The 23,816-nt window shown below is 40.5% G+C and overlaps 2 protein-coding genes across 8 annotated transcripts; both read left to right on the forward strand.

Moving 5' to 3' along the window:
- The first annotated feature begins 202 nt into the window (after nucleotides 1-202).
- On the forward strand, nucleotides 203-1,366 carry LOC121979541 (extensin-like). Its single transcript, XM_042531530.1, has 2 exons — nucleotides 203-827; nucleotides 1,173-1,366. Exons 1-2 carry the CDS (start codon nucleotides 203-205, stop codon nucleotides 1,364-1,366), a joined length of 819 nt encoding a protein of 272 aa, XP_042387464.1.
- An 8,009-nt stretch (nucleotides 1,367-9,375) lies between these two features.
- Nucleotides 9,376-13,136, forward strand: LOC121980460 (pentatricopeptide repeat-containing protein At3g16610-like). Of its 7 annotated transcripts, XM_042532499.1 has the most exons (6): nucleotides 9,376-11,059; nucleotides 11,547-11,633; nucleotides 11,765-11,882; nucleotides 12,025-12,799; nucleotides 12,880-12,950; nucleotides 13,029-13,136. In XM_042532499.1, exons 1-3 carry the CDS (start codon nucleotides 10,311-10,313, stop codon nucleotides 11,793-11,795), a joined length of 867 nt encoding a protein of 288 aa, XP_042388433.1. In that variant the 5' UTR covers nucleotides 9,376-10,310; the 3' UTR covers nucleotides 11,796-11,882; nucleotides 12,025-12,799; nucleotides 12,880-12,950; nucleotides 13,029-13,136. The 7 variants fall into 7 exon arrangements, with proteins under 7 accessions (XP_042388433.1, XP_042388432.1, XP_042388436.1 ...); XM_042532498.1 differs by having other exon boundaries at nucleotides 12,880-13,136; XM_042532502.1 differs by having other exon boundaries at nucleotides 9,376-9,924; nucleotides 10,170-11,059; nucleotides 12,025-13,136.
- Nucleotides 13,137-23,816: the final 10,680 nt, after the last annotated feature.

Below are 23,816 nucleotides of genomic sequence, written 5' to 3' on the forward strand. Positions count from 1 at the left end.
GCATTTTTGGGTTTGTACAGATTTTCGTTATGATTATGTTTCGGACTTCCGTTTTGGATTTGTACGGATTTCCATCGATTTTCTCGTATGGGATTCCGATGTTATGTATGAGGACTGGATAGTGACGGAACATCTCCTGACGGAAAATAGGTAAAAAGGTAATTTTATGATTTTAATTACTTTTAATAATATCTGTGTTAAGATGAGGGCAGGTGCACGTGCTCCCGTGCCGAGACGTGGTGCAGGACGACCACGTAGGAGGACGTTAGAGTCCCTGGTAGCAGAGTCGCCAGAGACATCTACTGAAGTCGAGCTTGCCAGTCAGGGACAGACTCCGTATGGTACTGCGGCCGTGTCGGGCTCTCAGACTCCGATAGTTTCAGAGGTACCTACCCCGACCGTACCCACTCCTACCGTATTTACGGTACCACCAACGGTACCACTGGCATACCCGATACCACCACCACCAGTGCCTATGGAATACCAGGCACCACCACCACCAGTGCCTATAGCATACCAGGCACCACCGCCACTGTTGCCCACTGCATACGCGGCGCCCGCACCAGCAGCAGCAGTTGCTCCACCTCCGGTACCACCACCTACAGTACCTCCAGCCACGCCCACCTATGCTGACCCTGCGGTGCCACCAATGACACTTGCCCCAGTCTATGCAGCAGCACCGGGGATGCCTCTCCCAGCCTATGCAGCGGTACCACCTGTTATACTAGCTCTAGTGGTTCTGCCAGTTCCTGCAGCTGTCCCTACTCACCTCACTGATATAGTCGCGGCACGAGCCCGGATCCCAACACTGGCAGAGTCGATGAAGAGTCGATTCACACTCTTCCGAGTTGAGACTGATCCGAGTGTGGCTCAATCTTGGATAGAGACCATGGAGCGGACCTTCTTCTACATGGCTTGCTCCGAATGGGAGAAAGCAGAGCTAGCTGCTTTCCATTTAAGGGATGCGGTCGACACTTGGTGGGTTACGCAGCGATCCATCATAGGCGAGTAGAACATCACCTGGGCCAGATTCAGAGAGGCTTTTGAGAGCCGCTACTTTTCACGAGCCTATCAGATGACTCGTCGGTAGGATTTTCTAAGTCTGCGACAGAACAACCGTTCAGTGACAGAGTATAATGCTGAGTTTAACCGGTTGGCCAAATTCTGTCCAGAATTAGTTGCTGAGGGCAGCTCCCGTATGCATCAGTTTATTCAGGGACTGGATGGACATCTACAAGTAAAGCTTGCTGATTTTGGGAGTTCATCCTACATAGAGACACTGGACAGAGCCCTGATGATAGAGTCAGCTCAGCAGAGAGCATATCCGGATAAGAAAAGGAAGCAGATGGGTCAGACATTAGGATAGATTCAGTAGACATAGGCGACCCGACAGCAGCAGAGTGGTCGTAGTCGGTCAGGACAGGGTACTTCGGGGGCTTCTGGTCAGCCTCAGAAGTCTGGGCGATCTTCATCAAGACGTTTCCGGTCTTCACAGCAGAATCAGAAATAGGCCGCCAGCGATATTCTCTGCACTGGATGTGGGTCCAGAGACCACGTCACCTCAGCCTGCTCCTTGGGACAGCTAGTTTGCTATTATTGCAAATAGCCTGGGCACGTGAGACGAGATTGTTCGTTGAAGGCTCAGCACAAGGCTTCCTGGATTGCTGTTCAGGGAGGATAGCACAGTCAGTCAAGGACTCGGTGAGGAGGGCAGAGAGCCCAATTTTCGCATAGTTAGCAGAGGACAGCTCCCCCTGCCGTAGTTGCATATGACATGCATGGACAGGAGCGCTCCAGTGCCCTTATCGTACCACAGAGTTCTATTGTGGGACCTCTATATCAGTTGCAGCCCCAGCCCCTAGTCCAGTTTCTGCAGTCTCAACCACTGGTTCAGTACCAGCCGCAGCCACAGCCACTGATCCAGTACTAGTCACAGCCCCAGCCGTCGGTCTAGTATCAGTCGCAACCCTCTCAGACTTCACTAGCACAGTATCCAACACCACCTCAGTGGCAGGCTCTTGCCCAGATGCAGCAGCCACTGGTAGTGCTACCACCTTCTCCTCCGCCCGAGATGGGACATATTCATGCGATCACCAGAGAGGATGCGCAGCGAGCCGACGGATCCGTTTTCCCCGATACGATTTCCATTTATGCCTTATCTGCTGATATGATGATAGATACTGGTAGTTCACATTCTTTTATATCCCATACGTTTATGCGGGAGATTGGTAGACTACCTACTCATAGACCGCAGCAACTAACCGTCTCCCTACCGTCCGGTGATACATTGGACATCACTCAGGAGGTTAAAGGTTGCTCGTTAGATTTTGGCAACATGATACTTATGGTTGATTTATTATTGCCGGAAATGGTCGCATTCGACATTATCCTTGGCATGGATTGGTTGTCTGCATATAATGCCACGGTTGATTGCCAGACAAGGATGGTCACATTCCGACCTCTGAACAAACCCTCATGGGATTTCACTGGCATCAGGGACGATGGCATATCGATCATTTCGGCGATTCAGGCTCAGAAGCTACTGTCACATAGCTGTCAGGGATTTCTTGTGTCTATGATTAATACTGACGACAGCAGTAGTTCCCAGCTCTCAGATGTTCCGGTGGTCCGAGAGTATCCCGATGTATTTCCAGATGAGCTACCGAGCTTACCTCCTCGAAGGCAAGTGGAGTTTGCTATTGAGCTAATTTTGTTAGCTAGAGCCCTAGAGCCAATCATTTGATGATTGGATTTTGGACTTGTTGTATCATATTCTATATAAATAAAGGCATTTGGTCTTTGGTTATTATACTTACTTGTATTGGTGCCAAATAAACTAAGTATAATAACGTCTTTGAGTAGAAGGTTCTTAACTATATCAATCGGTTAGCTGAACCAATAGTGAGATGATATAGGGAACACTACTTTTAATCATTCCTAGTCGAGTATTAACATTCAGGGACAATGTTAATGCAATAAGACTAGCATGTAGGTCAACTCGATGACTTGATCTCACAAGTCATGGATATAGAGATATCAAGTTGACACATGGGTATGCATTAGAGAAAGTATACTGAATGACCCGCCATGAGAAAGTGTCATGGATCGTTATATGAGTGTCATATACTTTCTCATGTGGCTATTAGTATGACTACTAGTTCTTAGACCTGAAGTCACCATGGATCCCTACATAAGGAGTTATGTACTTTGGTTTCATCAAACGCCACCCGTAACTGGGTGGACTATAAAGGCGATTACTGGGTATGTAACAAATTATGCAGAGAGATGTGAGTGATGTAGATGGGATCTATCCCTCCTATATGATGGGAGAGACATCGGTATTCTTGATAGAGTGAGACCACGAAGTGCATGGCCATGCCCAAATGAGTCAATATAGGATATTGAGCTTATTTCATTTAGTGAGTCTACTTGGAGTTCAAGATTTAGATTGATCAGAGGATGACACGGTCTATGCCTCACATTGATCAATCTAGATGTCTAGGATAGAAGGACACTTGTCATATTTTGTGAGGAGTCACAACTAGTAGTCACAAGGTGATGTCGGATCTCGACATTCTTGTAACTTGGGTAGTAATGATGTATTGCTAGATACCGCTCATTACTTATGCTTCTAAATGAGTTTAGGGGCATTGCCAACATTACAAGAACCTATTGGGTCGCACACAAAGAACTAGTGGATGGAGATTAGGTTCATAGGATGAACCAATTGGATTAGGTTCATATGATGCACCAAGGATTGGATTCGAAATTAGACTTATTGAGTTAGACTCAATTAGATTCAATTGTTGAATAAGTCTAATTTAAATTTGATTCATTGAGTCAATTTGTATTAATGAATTGAGATTCATTAAATTCAAATTGGCTTGAATCAAAGGTTGGATTTAACTCAACAAGGAAGAAAATTTGGTCAATTTTGACTTGACCAAAAAGGGAAGTTGAAACATCAAGTTTGACTTGATGAATTGCCACTTCATGGAGGATGACTCATCCTACATGGAAGCCACATCATCACCACCTCATAAGGTGTGCCACCTCATGGAGGTTACACCTCCCATTCCATTTAATGTGGCCAGCCACATTAAATGGGGAGGTTACAATGGTGTGGCCGGCCACACTAATGCAAAATGAGTTTTACTTTTGTGGCAATTGATGTGTGCATTCATTCTATCTTCTTCCTTGCTCTTTCCTCTTGGTTTTGCTACTGTTTCCATGAGCTTTCAAGGGAGGAAAAGGTGGTTGAGTGAATTCCAAGAGTAAAGGGTGAAGTGAAGGTCACAAAGGAGGGTACCTAGAGGATTATGTGAGATCCCTTTTTCCTTATCTCCTTCCTCCCTTTTTAAATCCTACCCGAGAGCCCTAGAAAGTGCTAGCACACTTGGGTGCTCTCTTCTCCATCCTTGAGTGTTAGAGAACACCTATTGTTCGTGTGGATATCGCTAGAGAGTTGTCTACGTTGACAACTTCGAGATCCGGCGTACCGTTGGACGAGCGGGATTTGCGAGGGCACGCTTCAAAGGTATAAGGCTTTCCCTTATGTAGATCTACTATAGATCAACATTTAAACTCGTACTCATGTTTTCGAAAATTTTCTTCGCACGAGATCCAATGGCTAGGGTGATTCGGGGTTTCCACGACGCGAAAAAGCGGTTTTCGCGGCCCGAAAAACCCAACAGTGGTATCAGAGCCACGTGCGAAGCTTGTACGAGTTTAGTTTTTATTTTTATGAAAAATAAACATTCTGTGAATTTCTGTAAATTTATGATTTTATGGTTTTTATGGGTATTTTTCTCGTAGAAGCGAAGCACAAGTGTCTCGGCACTTGTAGGCTTCGGCTACCGGGAAGAATTTTCAAAAACGGCTTTGTTTCGACCAAAAAATTTTTGGGACAGCGGGCTAAGGCACTCTTGGATCGCTTAGGAGCAACTCGCGATGGTTAGATCGCGGGTAGGGGTACTACCCCTAACCCCGCAAGGGGATTTGCTCCGCGATTGCGCCCGAAATCGCTAATCGGGACTGCCGGGAAAAATTTACTCATAAAATCTGTAAAATTATGAAAAAATTACAGAAAATTATAGAAATATATAATTTTGAATTATATATTAATTTTGTGATAGTCATGGCCCAAAAATCCAATTTGATTGGAGAAAATGTGTTGTAATTCATAATACGGCATGCGCGCCGTGATGTGATGTGCATGTTGTATCTTTATTTTTTTTTTTCTCGCGACCTGCGCGTCTTTCTTTTATTCTGGTTGTAAATTAGATTTAGACTCGAATGTAACTCGAGATTCAAAATTGTAATGTACAAAATTGGAGCTGTGGAAGGTCCACTCGAGACGGAGTTGCGAGGAAGGCGCGAGCAACACAAGGTGGTCAAAAGGAAGGCGCTTGAGAAGTTGACCTTAGGTTGACCATCCAATCTTCTCATTGGCTTCAGAAGATCGTATTAGGGCCATGACATAATCACAAAATAATTTAATTAATTGCTTATATGTATGTGATGCATGTTTAATTAAGTAGTTAATTAGTGCCTAGCGATTAGATTAGATCTAAGTCGTCCACATGATGCACCCTTCGATTAGATTAGATCTATCGAGTATATGATACACATCCTCTTTTAGATTAGATCTAAATCACGTCAACTCATAATGCCTACCGTGCCGTGATACCTACCACTACCTCGATCGCATGCTGTTGTTGAATCTGCCAAAGCAGAGCAACATATACTATCTTGGTAGGGTACGGAGGGACAATCTTGGTCCCGCCTATCAACGCATGGGCGAGTACAAACTCAATTAGAATGAGTATTCCTAGTTTACTCGGTTGGATCAAGTACAACTATAGGCATTCTTCCAATAGTTGGAAAGGTAGGACAAAATCACATTTATATTAATTCTCGGGCGTATTAGCCAAAGCTAACTCGAGTTTTAATATAAATGCGGATTTTGATTCTATAAACAAGAGTTGCATAGAGATGTAATTGGTAATTATTACCTACCAATCATACTAAGTCTTGGGCGTATTAGCCAAAGCTAACTCAAGGGTTAGTATGATGTGGATCTTGTCCCACGTGAATTATAGAATTCAGTGGGAGCATCATTTAGTTAAAGGCCTAATTAAATGATTAAGAATATGATACTTATTTCTGCATTTATTTCTGTTGTAGAATTTCCATGATGTTGAATACGAACACCTTCTCTCTGTGATCTGTCCTTAAGAAGGACAAGCTCAACGGAGCAAATTTCCTGGACTGGTATAGGAACCTGAGAATAGTTCTCACCCAAGAACGTAAACTGTACGTTCTGGAGCAGCCCATTCCGGAGGCTCCTCCTGCCACGAGCAGACCGAGATGCTTACAAGAAGCATCAAGATGACGCATTAGATGTGTCCTGTCTTATACTCGCAACCATGAACTCAGAGCTTCAGAAGCAACATGAGTTGATGAGCGCTTACGATATGGTTGAACATCTTTGTCACTTATATCAAGGACAAGCAAGGCATTGGAAGAGGAACTCCAAAGAATACCTGGAAGATCTTAAGAAGAAGAGAAATAAGATTTCTACTTCAGGTATACATGTTATAGAAGTCAACCTCTCTATTTCTTCATCGTGGGTATTAGATACCGGATGTGCTTCGCACATTTGTACTAATGTACAAGCGCTGAGAAATAGCAGGGCATTGACGAAGGGTGAGATAGACCTACGAGTAGGCAATGGAGCACGGGTTGCTGCTATTGCTGTAGGAGCTTACCATCTATCTCTGCTCTCTGGGCTAGTACTAGAATTAGATGATTGTTGTTATGTGCCTGCCTTGACTAAGAACATAATTTCAGTTTCTTGTTTGGACAAGAAAGGATTCTCGTTTATAATAAAGAACAAATGTTGTTCCTTCTATTTAAACGATATGTTCTATTGTAGTGCACCTCTGATAAACGGACTCTATTTTCTAGACCTTGAGAGCCCTATCTATAACATAAATACCAAGAGGTTCAAGTCAAATGACCTGAACCAAACCTATCTCTGGCACTGTCGCTTAGATCATATAAATGACAAGTGCTTATCCCAGCTCCATAAGGATGGTTTGCTGGACTCATTTGATTTAGAAATTATATGAGATATGCGAGTCATGCCTATGAGGCAAGATGACCAAGACTCCCTTTAGTGGGCACAGCGAAAGGGTGACTGATTTGTTAGGACTCATACATAGTGATGTATGTGGCCCTTTCAATGTCACTGCTAGAGGCGGTTATAGGTATTTCATCACGTTTACTGATGACTTCAGTAGATATGGTTATGTGTACTTGATGACACATAAGTCAGAATCCTTTGAAAAGTTCAAAGAATTCAAGAATGAAGTACAGAACCAACTTGGCAAGAGTATTAAGATACTTCGATCCGATCGAGGTGGAGAATACCTTAGCCATGAATTCCGTGACTATCTAGCTGAGTGTGGGATTCTATCCCAACTCACTCCTCCTGGAACACCACAGTGGAATGGTGTGTCCGAAAGGAGGATCGTACCTTATTAGATATGGTACGGTCTATGATGAGTCACACAGATCTTCCGACATTCCTTTGGGGCTATGCTCTAGACACGACAGCTTTTATACTCAACCGAGTTCCATCCAAGGCCGTGATAAAGACACCATATAGGATATGGACTGAGAGAGATGCCCAGGTGTCTTTCATGAGGATTTGGGGTTGTGAGGCTTACGTTAGACGTCAAGTCTCAGACAAATTAGGACCCAAATCCGACAAGTGCTATTTCATTGGATATCTCAAAGAAACTAAGGGATATTACTTCTACATTCCCAGTCAGCACAAGGTAGTTGTGGCAAAGACTGGGGTCTTTCTAGAAAGAGACTTTGTTTCTAGAATGACTAGTGGGAGCGCATTCGATCTTGAAGAAGTTCAAGATGCGAACAATATCACTGATGCCTCGATAGAAATTGAACTGGAACGACAAAGTGTTGTGGATGATGTTGTTCCACAAGGAGTTGAGGAACAACAACCAGTTCAAGTAGACATACCTCTTCGCAGGTCTGATAGGGTACGTCATCAGCCTGAGAGATATTCATTTCTTTTGTCTGACCATGATGACGTTATGCTCATAGAGGATGAGCCTACCACCTATCAGGAAGCTGTGATGAGACCAGATTCCGAGAAATGGCTAGAAGCCATGAGATCCGAGATGGAATCCATGTACACCAACCAAGTATGGACTTTGGTTGATCCACCTGAAGGGGTAAAACTCCTTGGGTGCAAGTGGGTCTTTAAGAGAAAGACTAACATGGATGGACTTATCTATAAGGGTCGCTTGGTAGCTAAAGGTTTCAAGCAGATTCATGGTATTGACTATAATGAGACCTTTTCTCCAGTAGCGATGTTTAAGTCCATTCGGATCATGCTTGCTATTGCAGCTTACCACGATTATGAGATCTGACAGATGGATGTCAAAATCGTGTTTCTGAATGGAAACCTACTCGAGGATGTGTACATGACACAACCTGAGGGTTTTGTAGATCCACAGCATACTAGCAGAGTATGCAAGCTGCATAGGCCCATTTATGGACTAAAGCAAGCTTTTCGGAGCTGGAATCTTCGATTCGATGATGCAATCAAACAGTTTGGTTTCATCAAGAACGAAGATAAACCTTGTGTCTACAAGAAGGTTGTAGGGGACATAGTTGTCTTCCTCATATTGTATGTGGATGACATACTACTCATTGGGAAGGACATCCCTATGCTTCAGTCTGTCAAGACCTGGCTAGGGAGTTGCTTCTCAATAAAGGACTTAGGTGAGACATCCCGCATTCTAGGGATACAGATCTATAGAGATAGATCTAAGAGATTGCTTGGCCTAAGTCAGAGTACATACATTGACAAGATACTCTTTCGGTTTGCCATGCAGAACTCCAAGAAGGGATTTCTGCCGATGTCACATGGCGTAAGTCTTTCGAAGACTCAAGGTCCCTCTTCTAGAGAGGAGAGAGACCACATGGATCAGATCCCTTATGCCTCAGCTATAGGATCGATCATGTACGCCATGCTATGTACTCGACCTGATGTCTCGTATGCTTTGAGCATAACGAGCAGATACCAGTCAGATCCACACTACAACAAATATGTTAAAAGACAACACTATAAAGACAACGATTTTCGAAGGAACTGTTGTTAATTTGATAAAAGACAACGGTTTTGTCAAAAACCGTTGTCTTTGAGCTTTAAAAAAAAAAACAAAAGACAACAGTTTTGTAAAAATCGTTGTCGTTGAGCGAATTGTTTTCTAATCAACAACGCATTTTACAATGGTTTTTTAAAACCATTGTTGTTTAGCGCATTTTTTAGAGGATACCAGACACGATGAAATTTCTTGGCGCATGTTTTCCCTCCCCTTAGTCTTCGGGAACCCTAGCCTACGGTGTCTTTCTCCTCTCCTCATCACGCGATCTCTTCACGTTCCCTCTCCTCACAAAATCTCCTCTTCCCGATCTCCTCACACAATCTCCTCCACTCACACGTTTTTGCCTTCCACCCCTTTACACGAACCCCTCTCCTCAAAACTCCTCTCTGCCTAAACCTCTCTTGCTGAACATCTCCGACGAACCCCTCTCCTAGAACTTCTCCTTCGAACTCCTCTCAGACTAACCCTTTCGTGGCTCATCCTTTGCTCCTGTCGACTCGTCTCTCACTCTCTTGGCGGTTTCCTCGGTGATCAAGCAAGAAGCGGCATGGGATTCTTTAGGAGCCTCATCCGACTGCCCGGCCCAACTGGGTTCGACTTCAGTTCCACATACAAGCAGGTCACTGAGGGCATCGACGCTTCCAAGCAGACCGTCATTGTCACCGGTTTGTCCATCCCTAGGATATGGAGCATCACTCTTTGAAAATCTGTTCTTGCTTAAGTGAGCTTGGCTTTTTTTGAACTCTAGCTTGATTCGTGTTTTGATGCATAGATCTGATTTGTTTCCGACTTGATTTTGGTGCCTAATTCATCCAAACTCCCACTCTTTCCTCACTGCTCGTTTGGTGATGGCTCCTTTTTATATTGAAAAAACTTTTAAAATGTTAATTCTTATTTTAATTTACTAATGTTGTTTGCTGATCGCTATACTAATATTATGTCAATGAATGAGAATCTCTCTTCTAGATTTTGCTGATCGCCTACACCAAAATTCTGGATTCTTGCATTCGTTTCAAATTGCTCGAAGACGACAAAGAGATTCATCGCCAGATCATAGGTCACAGGTATTTCGCCGGAAACTATTCTCTTCTCGAAAAGATTGTTCAGATGTACATATCATGCGGCGAGATTGAGTCTGCCCGTCTCGCGTTCGACGATTTACTGCAACCAAGTGTCTTCCTGTGGAACGCCATGATCAGGGCTTACGCTTGGAATGGGCCCTTTGGTCGTGCCGTTGAGCTATACCAGAGAATGCTCGATACAGGAATCGAGCCGAACAAGTTCACATTTCCGTTTGTCTTGAAGGCTTGTTCAGCTCTGGAGGCGCTTACGGATGGAATTCTGATACACGAGCACGCCAAGAAGGCAGGGCTGGAACTGGATGTGTTTGTGTCTACTGCTTTGCTCGACATGTATTTGAAATGTGGCTGCTTAGATGATGCACACGAGGTGTTCTGCAGAATGCCCCAAAAAGATGTTGTTGCATGGAACGCTTTGGTCTCTAGTTACGCACTGAATGGGAGGTACCAAGAAGCAGTTCGTTGTCTTCTTCAAATGCAACGGACAGGAAACATACCGAACCCTTCCACAATAGTGGCCCTCCTACCTATCGTCGGCCAAGCGAAGGCCCTGATACAAGGAAAAAGTATCCATGCAGTCTGTATCAGAAGACGCATCGATAAAGGCGATGTTCTGGTTAATACTGCATTGCTGGACATGTATGGAAAATCCGAGTGCTTGGTTCGTGCTCGTAGAATATTCGACAACATGAGCTTCAGGAACGAGATGACATGGAGTGCGATGATCGGATGCTACACTCTATGTGGCAGGATGGCGGAGGCATTGCAAATTTTCAGGTACTTGGTACTTGCATCATATGTGATACAAGTTTCTTTCAGCTAAAAAAAGGAAAAATATTACATATATATATATATATATATATATTTAGTTTAGAACTAAGGTAAATACTTTCTGAACCATTGGATCTAAGCATATAAGAATTTTCATGCAAACCCCAAGCAGAAGTAGTGGGATTGGAGCTGAAACTGCAAGGGTTATGGCCCTCAGAGGAGCACATGTCATCATTGGAGCAAGGAACATGGAAGCTGCCAATGTGATAAAGGAGAATATCCAATAGAGTATTCCATCTGCCAAAGTTGATGTCTCGGAGCTTGAACTTAGCTCACAAAAGTCTGCCCGAGCCTTCGCAGACAGATTCATTGAAAGGAATCTACCCCTCAACGTCTTGATGTATTCACATGCTTCTCATGTTCAAATGTTGCATGCTTGTCACTTCCTTCTTCTGCTTTTTCCCCAATTTTTACATATTTAATTTGTCATCAGAAACAATGCTGGCGTGATGAACTGTCCTTATAAACTCTCAACTCTCAGAAGATGGTATAGAGATGCAATTTGCTACAAATCATCTGGGTATATCTCTTACTTAATAAATCAATTTCATTCCCTAATACTCTGCAATAGTTTTATTGGATTTTTTTTGACCAAATTATCTTTAATTTTCTAAATTCCTTTTGTTCATTTTAAATTCCTTTTGACTCCAGGTCACTTTTTGTTGACAAATCTTCTACTTGAGAAAATGAAAAATATAGCAAAGGAGTCAGGAATCGAAGGGCGTATTGTGAATCTATCATCTGTAGCTCACATTGGGATTTGAAAATGGTAATAGAAAAGATTGTAAGCAAGTTCATTATGCGTCTTCTCTACTAAATCTATTATGCCTTTATGGGTTTTATTATGCCTCTGTCCTTTATTGTCACAACAATAATTTATTATTACATTTATGTACACTACATCATTGCAGAAAAAATCAATTGTTGTACAACAAAATTTGGATCTTTAAACATGAATCTGCATCCTCAAAGGAAAAGAAGTGTTGTCCAAAGAAATAACCCAATTATTTCATCAAGTGTGCCAAGGTCATTGCATCTACTGTATTGTTATTGTAAGCATGCTCTAAATGATGAAACAAATATATCAATGATTTGTGGGCATGGTTTCTTTGACGATGATTATGAAATCCTTGTGCACCTTGAAGATATCATTCCTTTTTATCATTTGGATCTCATAACTGCAAATTGTATAGTAATTTATATGTGGTAAGTCTTCTTATTCTATTTATTTACCATATAAATTGTATAAACTTTATTAATTTAGCATTGTAACATTCTTCTTTTTGAAATGGTAGACATCTTTATAAAAAGCTAAAAACATATAACAATATCCACAAAATTAGATTTGTGAATCCACACATTATCCCATATGTGCCATGTGTGACTCGACTGGACAAAAATAGCAAAATCGAGTACTTGAATAAAAGAGCTAGTGTTTTGGCAGATAAGTTAAGTCAAGCATCAAGAAATAAACTAATTTTAGTGCCACATAATGTTGGGTAAGTAAGACTTATAATATCAGTTTTAATTTATTGTTTTAAGAAATATACATGCAATAATTATGTGATTTGTGCATAGTTATCATTGGATTCTCACTATAATTAATCCATATAAGGAGACAGTTTATTTGTTGGATTCGCTTAGTCATCGCATTCGTGACGAGGACTGGAAATACGTAGTGGATATGTGAGTACATATTTTAATTTTATTAAGTATTTTTTTAATCAGTAAAACTCTCATATGTCCATTCTTATTGATGTATAAAGGAGCATAAGATTGTTTAATTCAAACAAGGAAAAAAAAAGGGAAAACACATGTTACATGGAAAGTAATAAAGGTATGCATGTCTACGTATGGTTAAATTATAAACAATTAAACATGTATATTAGACATTTACAATTTGTTTTTAACATAGGGTCCTCGCCAACCAGATTCGAAACAGTGTGGTTTTTATGTGATGAGATATATGAGAGATATTATTGAAGAAGTGGAAACTATCGAGAGAGATTCACTTCAATCAATAGTAATATTTGACATTCAATTCTCAATCTTCTTAAATATTTGTGTGTTTATCATTTTGCACTTATTATCTTTTGATTATTTTTTACTAATCTAATTTATGTATTTGATCACAGTTCATCAAAACGTAGTACTCTATAGAAGAAATCGATGAAGTGCGTTCCCAGTGGCCAGAATGCATACAAGACTATATTTATGACTAGACATGTAAAATCATACAATGACTTGATCTATTCGGAAAGTATTTGCATATAATGCAAATTACACAATCTGATACTAACATATATGCCCCTCGAAACATCATAATTATTAAAACTTTAGTGTGTAGGACATCCAGGTAGAACATCTCTATTTTATTATTATTCTTATTCTGGAATGCATGAAGTGATTTCCAACATCTTAAGATTTTGAGATGTTCAAACATATATATCATTTGTTGGTAAACACATTTCTGTAGGACTAACACACTTGTCAAATTATCAGTTAATTTAGTTTATAGTGATTGTAAGTTTAGGTGGTAGTGATTATCAGTTTAGAAAATCATATTCTGGATTGCATAAATTGATTAACAGTTTAGATGGTTTAATGGATTAGTTTGTTCTTGCTTTTTTATAGAAATAATGTTGAAACTAGTTTCGTATAATGCTTTGTGGTTTTTATGCAAACTGCACATCTTCAAGCTTTGAGATCTTACTTGAGTATTGCTGCTGTAATGTTGAGACATAAGGTACATGACTTCCTCTATGATTCCCTCTTTCTGTTGCTGCTGTTAGCTATTCGATCTAGTTCCTTTCACATAATACATGGTTTAAGATATAATGTTAAGTTTATATATTCATCAACTTTTTTCATGCTCACTTACTTGACTGCTCATGAAAATGTGAAGCGACAACGTTTCTCGTGCTTATTTGGCCATTCTTTTACTTCAACATTTTAGAAGGTCCAGATTTATGTACACACTTCACAATTTGGTTTCTACTGTACAAAAGATGCAAAGCTGCAAGAAGTTTATAATTATTTATACATGTTGATAAGTTTTCTACTTTTGGGGCTTGTTTGTTTCATTTATCAATTTAGTTTGTAGTGGTTTATTAGATTTATCCGTTTCAATTATCAGTTTGCAATGATTATCAGTTTATACATGCATGTTTCTACTTTTTTCTATGGCTTTAACTATATTTTATTTTAAGAAAAGGGAGAAAGCTGGGTTTGCAAGCTAAGTCTATGAAATTCTGTATGCAGAAAAAGGACCAGTACGTGAAGATTGTTGCACATCCTGATCACTTGATCTATTCAGAAAAGGACAAGTTAATTTGCATGGTTGTTGTTTGATAAACTTAATTTTGTGGTCTCATCTTTTGTGATGGTCATGAACTTGTGGTAATGTTGGGATAGCTTGTAATAATTGTAGAAGTTTATAAACTTAAGTGAATGTACATATATGTTGTACCATTTTTTGGTTGAGACAAGATGTATAAAAGATAACTTAATGTATATATGTTGACAACAGATTTTGTTAATGTGTATATATATGTTGTACAGGTTTGTGTGTAAAAATATTATGTTGACAATAGTTTTTGTGAATGTATATACGGTTTTGTGAATGTATATAGACAACAATTTTTTAACCGTTGTGAAAAGTATGCAAAGGATCAATGGTTTTTAAACTTAATTTGGAAGAAAGACAACAGTACTGTATTTGTTGTCAAAAGCATATCTGCATGCGATCGAAATTATTGCAAAACTGGCAATTACAACGGTTTTATATGTTGCAGAACTGTTGTCTTTGGTATTAAAAAGACAACGCTTTAAATCCGTTGCATGACTATTGTCTAATATGGTCAAAGACAACAGTTTTAAACCGTTGTCTTTTACTGCACATTTAACAACACTGGCAATTACAACGGTTTAAAGAGCCTACGACAACGATTTTTAACCGTTGTCTTTTAATATTTTTGTTGTAGTGCCAGGTGAAAGTCACTGGATAGCGGTCAAGAATATTCTTAAGTACTTAAGAAGGACTAAAGAATATTTCTTGATATATGGAGGCAATGATGAGCTAGCTGTAAAGGGTTACAGTGATGCTAGCTTCCAAACCGACCAGGATGACTATAGATCGCAGTCGGGGTTCGTGTTTTGCATTAATGGTGGTGCTGTGAGCTGGAAGAGTTCGAAGCAGGACACAGTAGCTGATTCTACAACAGAAGCCGAGTACATTGCTGCATCAGAGGCAGCAAAGGAGGCAGTTGGGATTCGCAAGTTCATCACTGAACTTGGGGTGGTTCCTAGCATTGCTGATCCTATTGAGCTCTATTATGACAACAATGGAGCTATGGCACAGGCGAAGAAACCTCGCTCACACCAGCGGACCAAACATTCGAGAGATCATCGAGAGAGGAGATGTGAAGATTTACAGAGTACCTACAGAGGCTAACATCGCAGATCCCTTGACCAAGGCTTTGGCACAGAGGAAGCATGATGGTCACACTAGGTCATTTGGGCTTAGAGCCTACACTGATTGGCACTAGTACTAGTGGGAGATTGTTAGCTAGAGCCCTAGAGCCAATCATTTGATGATTGTATTTTGGACTTGTTGTATCATATTCTATATAAATAAAGGCATTTGGTCTTTGGTTATTATACTTACTTGTATTGGTGCCAAATAAACTAAGTATAATAACGTCCTTGAGTAGAAGGTTCTTAACTATATCAATCGGTTAGCTGAACCGATAGTGAGATGATATAGGGAACACTACTCTTAATCATTCCTAGTCGAGTATTAACATTCAGGGACAATGTTAATGCAATAAGACTAGCATGTACGTCAACTCGATGACTTGATCTCACAAGTCATGGATATAGAGATATCAAGTTGACACATGGGTATGCATTAGAGAATGTATACTAAATGACCCGCCATGAGAAAGTATCATGGATCGTTATATGAGTGTCATATACTTTCTCATTTGGCTATTAGTATGACTACTAGTCCTTAGACTTGAAGTCACCATGGATCCCTACATAAGGAGTTATGTACTTTGGTTTCGTCAAACGTCACCCGTAACTGGGTGGACTATAAAGGCGATTACTGGGTATGTAACGAATTATGCAAAGGGATGTGAGTGATGTAGATGGGATTTATCCCTCCTATATGACGGGAGAGACATCAGTATTCTTGATAGAGTGAGACCACGAAGTGTATGGCCATGCCCAAATGAGTTAATATAGGATATTGAGCTCATTTGATTTAGTGAGTCTACTTGGAGTTCAAGATTTAGATTGATTAGAGAATGACACGATCTATGCCTCACATTGATCAATCTAGATGTCTAGGATCGAAGAACACTTGTCATATTTTGTGAGGAGTCACAACTAGTAGTCACAAGGTGATGTCAGATCTCGACATTCTTGTAACTTGGGTAGTAATGATGTATTGCTAGATACCGCTCATTACTTATGCTTCTAAATGAGTTTAGGGGCATTGCCAACTTTACAAGAACCTATTGGGTCACACATAAAGAACAAGTGGATGGAGATTAGGTTCATAGGATGTACCAATTGGATTAGGTTCATATGATGCACCAAGGATTGGATTCGAAATTAGACTTATTTAGTTAGACTCAATTAGATTCAATTGTTGAATAAGTCTAATTTAAATTTGATTCATTGAGTCAATTTGTATTAATGAATTGAGATTCATTAAATTCAAATTGGCTTGAATCAAAGGTTGGATTTAACTCAACAAGGAAGAAAATTTGGTCAATTTTGACTTGACCAAAAAGGGAAGTTGAAACATCAAGTTTGACTTGATGAATTGCCACTGCATGGAGGATGACTCATCCTACATGGAAGCCACATCATCACCACCTCATGAGGTGTGCCACCTCATGGAGGTTACACCTCCCATTCCATTTAATGTGGCCGGCCACATTAAATGGGGAGGTTACAATGGTTTGGCTGGCCACACTAATGCAAAATGAGTTTTGGTTTTGTGGCAATTGATGTGTGCATTCATTCTATCTTCTTCCTTGGTCTTTCCTCTTGGTTTTGCTGCTGTTGTCGTGAGCTTTCAAGGGAGGAGAAGGTGGTTGAGTGAATTCCAAGAGTAAAGGGTGAAGTGAAGGTCACAAAGGAGGGTACCTAGAGGATTATGTGAGATCCCTTTTTCCTTCTCTCCTTTCTCCCCTTTTAAATCCTACCTGAGAGCCCTAGAAAGTGCTAGCACACTTGGGTGCTCTCTTCTCCATCCTTGAGTGTTAGAGAACACCTATAGTTCGTGTGGATATCGCTAGAGAGTTGTCTACCTTGACAACTTCGAGATCCGGCGTACCGTTGGACGAGCGGGATTTGCGAGGGCACGCTTCAAAGGTATAAGGCTTTCCCTTATGTAGATCTACTGTAGATCAACGTTTAAACTCGTACTCGTGTTTTCAAAATTTTTCTTCGCACGAGATCCAATGGCTAGGGTGATTCGGGGTTTTCGCGACGCGAAAAAGCGATTTTCGCGGCCCGAAAAACCCAACAAATTTCGGGGACCGCGCCAGCATCGAAGGCTCTATATCGTATAGCACCGAGAGAGTTGGATGAGCTAAAGGTCCAACTCCAGGAGTTATTGGATAGGGGATTCATTCACCTTAGTGTTTCTCCGTGGGGTTCTCCGGTATTATTTGTCAAGAAAAAAGATGGTACTCTGAGGTTGTGCATCGATTACAGACAGCTGAACGCAGTGACTATCAGAAATAAGTACCCCTTACCATGGATTGAGGATTTGTTTGATCAGCTCAGAGGTACCTCAGTGTATTCTAAGATTGATCTGCGTTCTGGATATCATCAACTGAGAGTCAAAGAATATGATATTCAGAAGACAACTTTCTGTACCAGATACGACCATTATGAGTTTTTGGTAATGCCATTTGGGCTTACCAATGCTCCAGCGGTATTTATGGATTTGATGAACCATATTTTTCTGGAGTATCTAGATCATTTCGTTGTCATTTTCATCGACGATATTTTGATCTACTCAAGTTTCGAGGAGGAACATGCACAGCATCTTCACATAGTCTTAAAGACTCTTCGACGATATCAGCTGTACGCGAAGTTAAGCAAGTGTGCTTTCTGGCTATCCTCAGTTGGTTTTCTGGGACATGTGGTCTCTAGCCGAGGTATTTCTGTAGACCCTCAAAAGATCGAGGTTGTCACCAGTTGGGAGCAGGTGAAATCAGTTCAGGAGATCCGCAGTTTTCTGGGACTAGCTAGATATTACTGACGGTTCGTCGAGGGTTTCTCCTAGATTGCTATGCCATTGACATGCCTGACCAGGAAAGGCGTGAAGTTCACGTGGTCCGAGGACTGCGAGACCAGCTTCCAGGAGCTGAAACGGAGATTATTGTCGGCTCCGATTTTGGTTTTACCCTCCGGAGAGGATGGATTCGTGCTCTACACCGACGCATCTCTTCAGGGTTTGGGTGTTATTTTGATGCAGCATGGCAGGGTAGTCTCCTATGCTTCTCAACAGTTGAAGGAGCATGAGAAGAACTACCCGGTACATGATCTGGAGTTGGCCGCTATTATATTTGCTTTGAAGATTTGGCGACATCATTTGTACTACATTACTTTTGAGATTCTCACCGATCATAAGAGTCTCAAATATATTTTCACCCAGAAGGAGCTTAATCTCCAACAGAGGAGATGGATGGAGTTCCTGAAGGATTACGATTGTACCATTAGCTACCACCCTAGAAAAGCTAATGTGGTTGTCGATGCACTTAGCAGGAAGTCCAGAGGGACTTTGTCTTGACACCAAGTCTTAGTCACAGACTTGGTTCAGGGTTTCTCCGAGTTGGGCCTTCAGGAGCAGGGATAGACAGAGCTGTTAGCTAGAGCCCTAGAGCCAATCATTTGATGATTGTATTTTGGACTTGTTGTATCATATTCTATATAAATAAAGGCATTTGTTTTTTGGTTATTATACTTACTTGTATTGGTGCCAAATAAACTAAGTATAATAACGTCCTTGAGTAGAAGGTTCTTACCTATATAAATCGATTGGTTGAATCGATAGTGAGATGATATATGAAACACTACTCTAAATCATTCCTGATCGAGTATTAACATTCAGGGACAATGTTAATGCAATAAGACTAGCATGTAGGTCAACTCGATGACTTGATCTCACAAGTCATGGATATAGAGATATCAAGTTGACACATGGGTATGCATTAGAGAATGCATACTGAATGACCCGCCATGAGAAAGTATCATGGATCGTTATATGAGTGACATATACTTTCTCATGTGGCTATTAGTATGACTACTAGTCCTTAGACCTGAAGTCACCATGGTTCCCTACATAAGGAGTTATGTTCTTTAGTTTCGTCAAATGTCACCCATAACTGGGTGGACTATAAAGGCGATTACTGTAACGACCACCGTTCTTACTACTACTCTCTAAGGGCGACCGTTACCTAACTCCTACTCTACTTACTAGTGCCACTTATGCTATTATTAGCGACACTTAGATTTATCACGGTTCAGAGGAATTCCCACCGAAAAATTCGGCAGAGTCTCCCCTGAACCGGTGACCAAATCCACAATACATAAAAGATATACACAGCCACATGCGGCTGGATCACAATATTCTTCACAACCACGCATTAATAAATCATATTCTAATCAAAAACTAAACTAGCAATAAGAATTAAACTCAAAACTCTCAGAACAAAGCATAACAAGCTACAGTGCACTTCGAACTCAAGCATAAACTCATGATTTCATAATGGAAATAAGGAAAATGAACTAGACATAAACTCTAAATGAATAAGTCTTGCTAGTCCCCTCTGGATCCCTCCATAGTTCAGCCACCACACACATCCATCATCACCACCACCCTATCGCCCCCCTTCATATCTTAGCTTTTCCTTTATCTGCAGTAGGAGGAAAGAAAACAAGATCTATAAGCGAAAACGCTTAGTAAGTACTAATCTATCTCACAAAACTCGAAATACATAAATGAAATGCATAAGTACTGAAACTGAAATACTAAAACTATCTGCATATGCTCATGGTATACAGAAAATGAACTAGATACAAATCATACTCAGTATCAAGCAGAATAACAAGAAACTAACTATGTAAACTTAGAATTAAAGAAACTAACCATTCTTATTTATTCTAAGCATGTGACTTGTTTCATTTCTTATATCCTTGTGTTAGAAATTAATCTTTTAATTCCTATCTTTTACTCACTTCTTCTTTCTTTCTTTCTTAACTTTTCTTTTCTTTGGTTTTCTTTTCTTTGGGCCCAGGCTTAGTACCATCTCATGCGCGTTCCCTAATAGGTTGGGGTTGCGAGCCACCAATCCTAAAAGAGCAGACCTCGGTCTACCAGGGCCAAGACCTCGGAAATGGTCACCTGGATTTGTTTAACGACAAGCTCTTGGATGTCGGGTACTAGCCTCTTGCTTGACTTACTTGTTATCTTTCTTATTCTTTTATCTTCCTTATTATCTTTTATTAAAGATTGTGGGAGTCCTTTAAATATACTTAACAAGTATGGGTGTATAATCAACTAACCATGCTATATAACAGAATAAAACAAGTAACTTAAAGCTTACTGATCATGCTATAAGCTAAACTAAAGAAAGCAATTTAAAGCCTTTGAATCATACGGTGAAAACATGGCAAAGGATGCTATTTTAGTGCTTCTAAACATGCTGTAAAATCAAGTATGGAATGATTCTAATCATGCTATAAATAAAGCAAAAGGAAGCTAACTTTGGGCTTTCTAAGTATGCGGTAATAAAAGCAATATATGTAACTCTACACTTTCTATCATGCTGTAGAAACAGAGCATGGAATGCTACTTTAAGGGCTTCTAAACCTGCTATTAAAACATGACAAAGAATACTACTTTAAGGCCTTTAAACATGCTATACAAAATAAGGTAACATGCTACTTTAAACTTCTTAAACATGCTATAAACGAAGCGTAAAGGAAACTAATTTCTTGGCCTTCTAAGTATGCTGTAAAGACAAGTATAGGATGCTACTTAGAAATTCTCATCATGCTATAATGGAAGCAAAGGAATGCGACTCAGGTTTTATAAGCATGCTGTCCAAAATATTTACTTATCAAACTTAAGTATGTACAACATGACCCTAAAGCAAAGAGGTTCATGAACAACATACGCTCAAGAATAAAATGCATACAATTCTAATTAGCACTAAACCATTCTACTTGCTCAATTAGCCTAGATGATACTTGGAGTTCCCTATGCAGGTCACGGCATAAACCCAAACTTCATGTGCAGGTCACGGCAGGTATCAAGGCTTCCTGTGCAGGTCTCGGCAGCACTCGGATGGCACCAAAAATCCACCCACTTCAACCCCGCAAGCTCAAATCATGCTATACTTAGGCTTAAAACCGAAATCTACAAACCCTAATGTTAAAGGATGTTGTTCGGCTATGAACAGGGCATGGAAAGGAAACAAAACCGAGCTTACAATTCTACACGGCAAGCAAAAATCCGAAAGCAACCATGTCAAACGAAGCAACTCCTACCACAGGTGAGAGTAGTACTTACCCTTGATTGCTTGGACTTACAACCGAGAGGGACGGGTGGCTAGGGTTCGGCGAGAAGCTCACGGTCTTAGAGTTCTCCTTGTGTCCGCGCATCTTCCTTGCCGAGGGGAGCTCGGATCTGTGAAGAACCCGTGGAGAAGGGTGCTCGTCGGCCGCCGGAGTGAAGCCCTAAGTTCGGCTTCGTCTTCGCACCAAGTAGCGCCGACGCCATCGCACGCGAGAACGAGAGGAAGAAAGGGTTTCGGGAGAAAAAGAAGAATAAAAATAAATCTCATTTCACTTAACCTTTTATAGCTAGGTCTAATTTTGGGTTCCCATTATACTATACCTTAAACCTATTTCTCCTCATACTTGGTTAACAATGCGTGCGCAGCCCAGTTGGTTTGCTGTGTCCGGTTGGGTTTGGTTCGGCCGGAGGTCACGGGTTCCAGCTTCGGTTTTGACAAATTTTTGTCAAAATTTCTTTGTTTTTGTAAACATACTAAACGACCTCCAAAAATTGTGTAAAAATACTCTAAAAATTTCTAAAAATCTCTAGAATATTTTAAAAGCATTTCCAAATATTTTTATGGACATTTGGAACTCGAAATAGGGAATATTAGGTCGTTACAATTACTGGGTATGTAACAAATTATGCGGAGGGATCTGAGTGATGTAGATGGGATCTATCCCTCCTATATGACGGGAGTGACATCGGTATTCTTGATAGAGTGAGACCACGAAATGCATGGCCATGCCCAAATGAGTCAATATAGGATATTGAGCTCATTTGATTTAGTGTGTCTACTTGGAGTTCAAGATTTAGATTGATTAGAGGATGACACAGTCTATGCCTCATATTGATCAATCTAGATGTCTAGGATAGAAGGACACTTGTCATATTTTGTGAGGAGTCACAATTAGTAGTCACAAATGTGATGTTGGATCTCAACATTCTTGTAACATTGGGTAGTAATGATGTGTTGCTAGATACCGCTCATTACTTATGCTCCTAAATGGGTTTAGGGGCATTGCCAATGTTACAAGAACCTATAGGGTCACACACTAAGGACAATTAGATGGATATTAGGTTCATACGATGAACCAAGAGGATTAGATTCATTTGATGAATCAAATTGGATTAAGAGTAATCCTAATTGTGCTAATTGAGTTGGACTCAAGTTGATTCATGTGTTCAATGAGTCTAATTTAGATTATGACTCATTGAATCAATTTAATTTAATGAATTAGATTCATTATATTAAATTTGCTTGAATTAAATGGTTGAATTAGATCAACCATGAGAGAGATTAAGTCAAGTTTGACTTGACTTGAGAGGAAGATGAAGAGTCAAGTTTAACTTGACTTTATGCCACCTCATTGGTGAGTTGGCATTAAGTGGCCAATGATGAGGTGCCACATCATCATGTTTAGCACATGTGTGTGCCACCTCATGGAGGTTACAAATCTCTTAATGACTACACTTAATGCAAAAATGGGGGTTACACTTGGGAAAGTGGTCGGCCACCTTTTGTTGTGAATGTGGATTCATTTTCTCATTCATGTGCATTCACTTCATCTCCTTCCTCTAGCCATTTTTGCTCTCCCTCTCCTTTCCTTCGGTGAATCCCATAAGGTGCTAGAACACCTTGTTTTGGTCATTTCCACCTAGTGTGTTCGTGTGGATACGTATAGAGAAGTATCTATTTTGATACTTTCAAGATCCGGCGAATCTTGGACGAGCGGGATACGAAAAAGGGCACGCATCGAAGGTATAGATCTCTTCCATGTAGATCTATGAGTAGATCTAAGTTTTAGTAAACTCGTACTCATATTTTCGAAAGTTTCTCTTCACACGAGATCCAGTGGCATGGGTGATTCGGGGTTTCCGCGACGCGAAAACGCGGTTTTTGCGGTCCGAAAAACCCAACAGTGGTATCAGAGCCACGTGCGAAGCTTGTACGAGTTTAGTTTTTGTTTTTATGACAAAAATTCAGTTCTGTGATATTCTGTAATTTTATGGTTTTTAGAGTTTTTATGGGTATTTTTCTCGTAGAAGCGAAGCATAAGTGTTTCGACACTTGTAGGCTTCGACTACCGAGAAGAATATGTCAAAACGGCAACG

The sequence above is a fragment of the Zingiber officinale genome, chromosome 5A (assembly GCF_018446385.1).
Source record: "Zingiber officinale cultivar Zhangliang chromosome 5A, Zo_v1.1, whole genome shotgun sequence".
NCBI classification, from domain to species: Eukaryota; Viridiplantae; Streptophyta; class Magnoliopsida; order Zingiberales; family Zingiberaceae; genus Zingiber; species Zingiber officinale.

Excerpts from the sequence above, each read along its gene's own strand:
- LOC121979541 (XM_042531530.1), top strand. The coding sequence starts at position 203 with ATGAGGGCAGGTGCACGTGCTCCCGTGCCGAGACGTGGTGCAGGACGA. Across the intron at positions 828-1,172 it reads ACTGGCAGAGTCGATGAAGA|AATTAGTTGCTGAGGGCAGC; the intron begins GTCGATTCACAC and ends AATTCTGTCCAG.
- LOC121980460 (XM_042532497.1), top strand. The coding sequence starts at position 10,311 with ATGTACATATCATGCGGCGAGATTGAGTCTGCCCGTCTCGCGTTCGAC. Across the intron at positions 11,060-11,546 it reads GAGGCATTGCAAATTTTCAG|AAACAATGCTGGCGTGATGA; the intron begins GTACTTGGTACT and ends ATTTGTCATCAG. Across the intron at positions 11,634-11,764 it reads ATTTGCTACAAATCATCTGG|GTCACTTTTTGTTGACAAAT; the intron begins GTATATCTCTTA and ends TTTTGACTCCAG.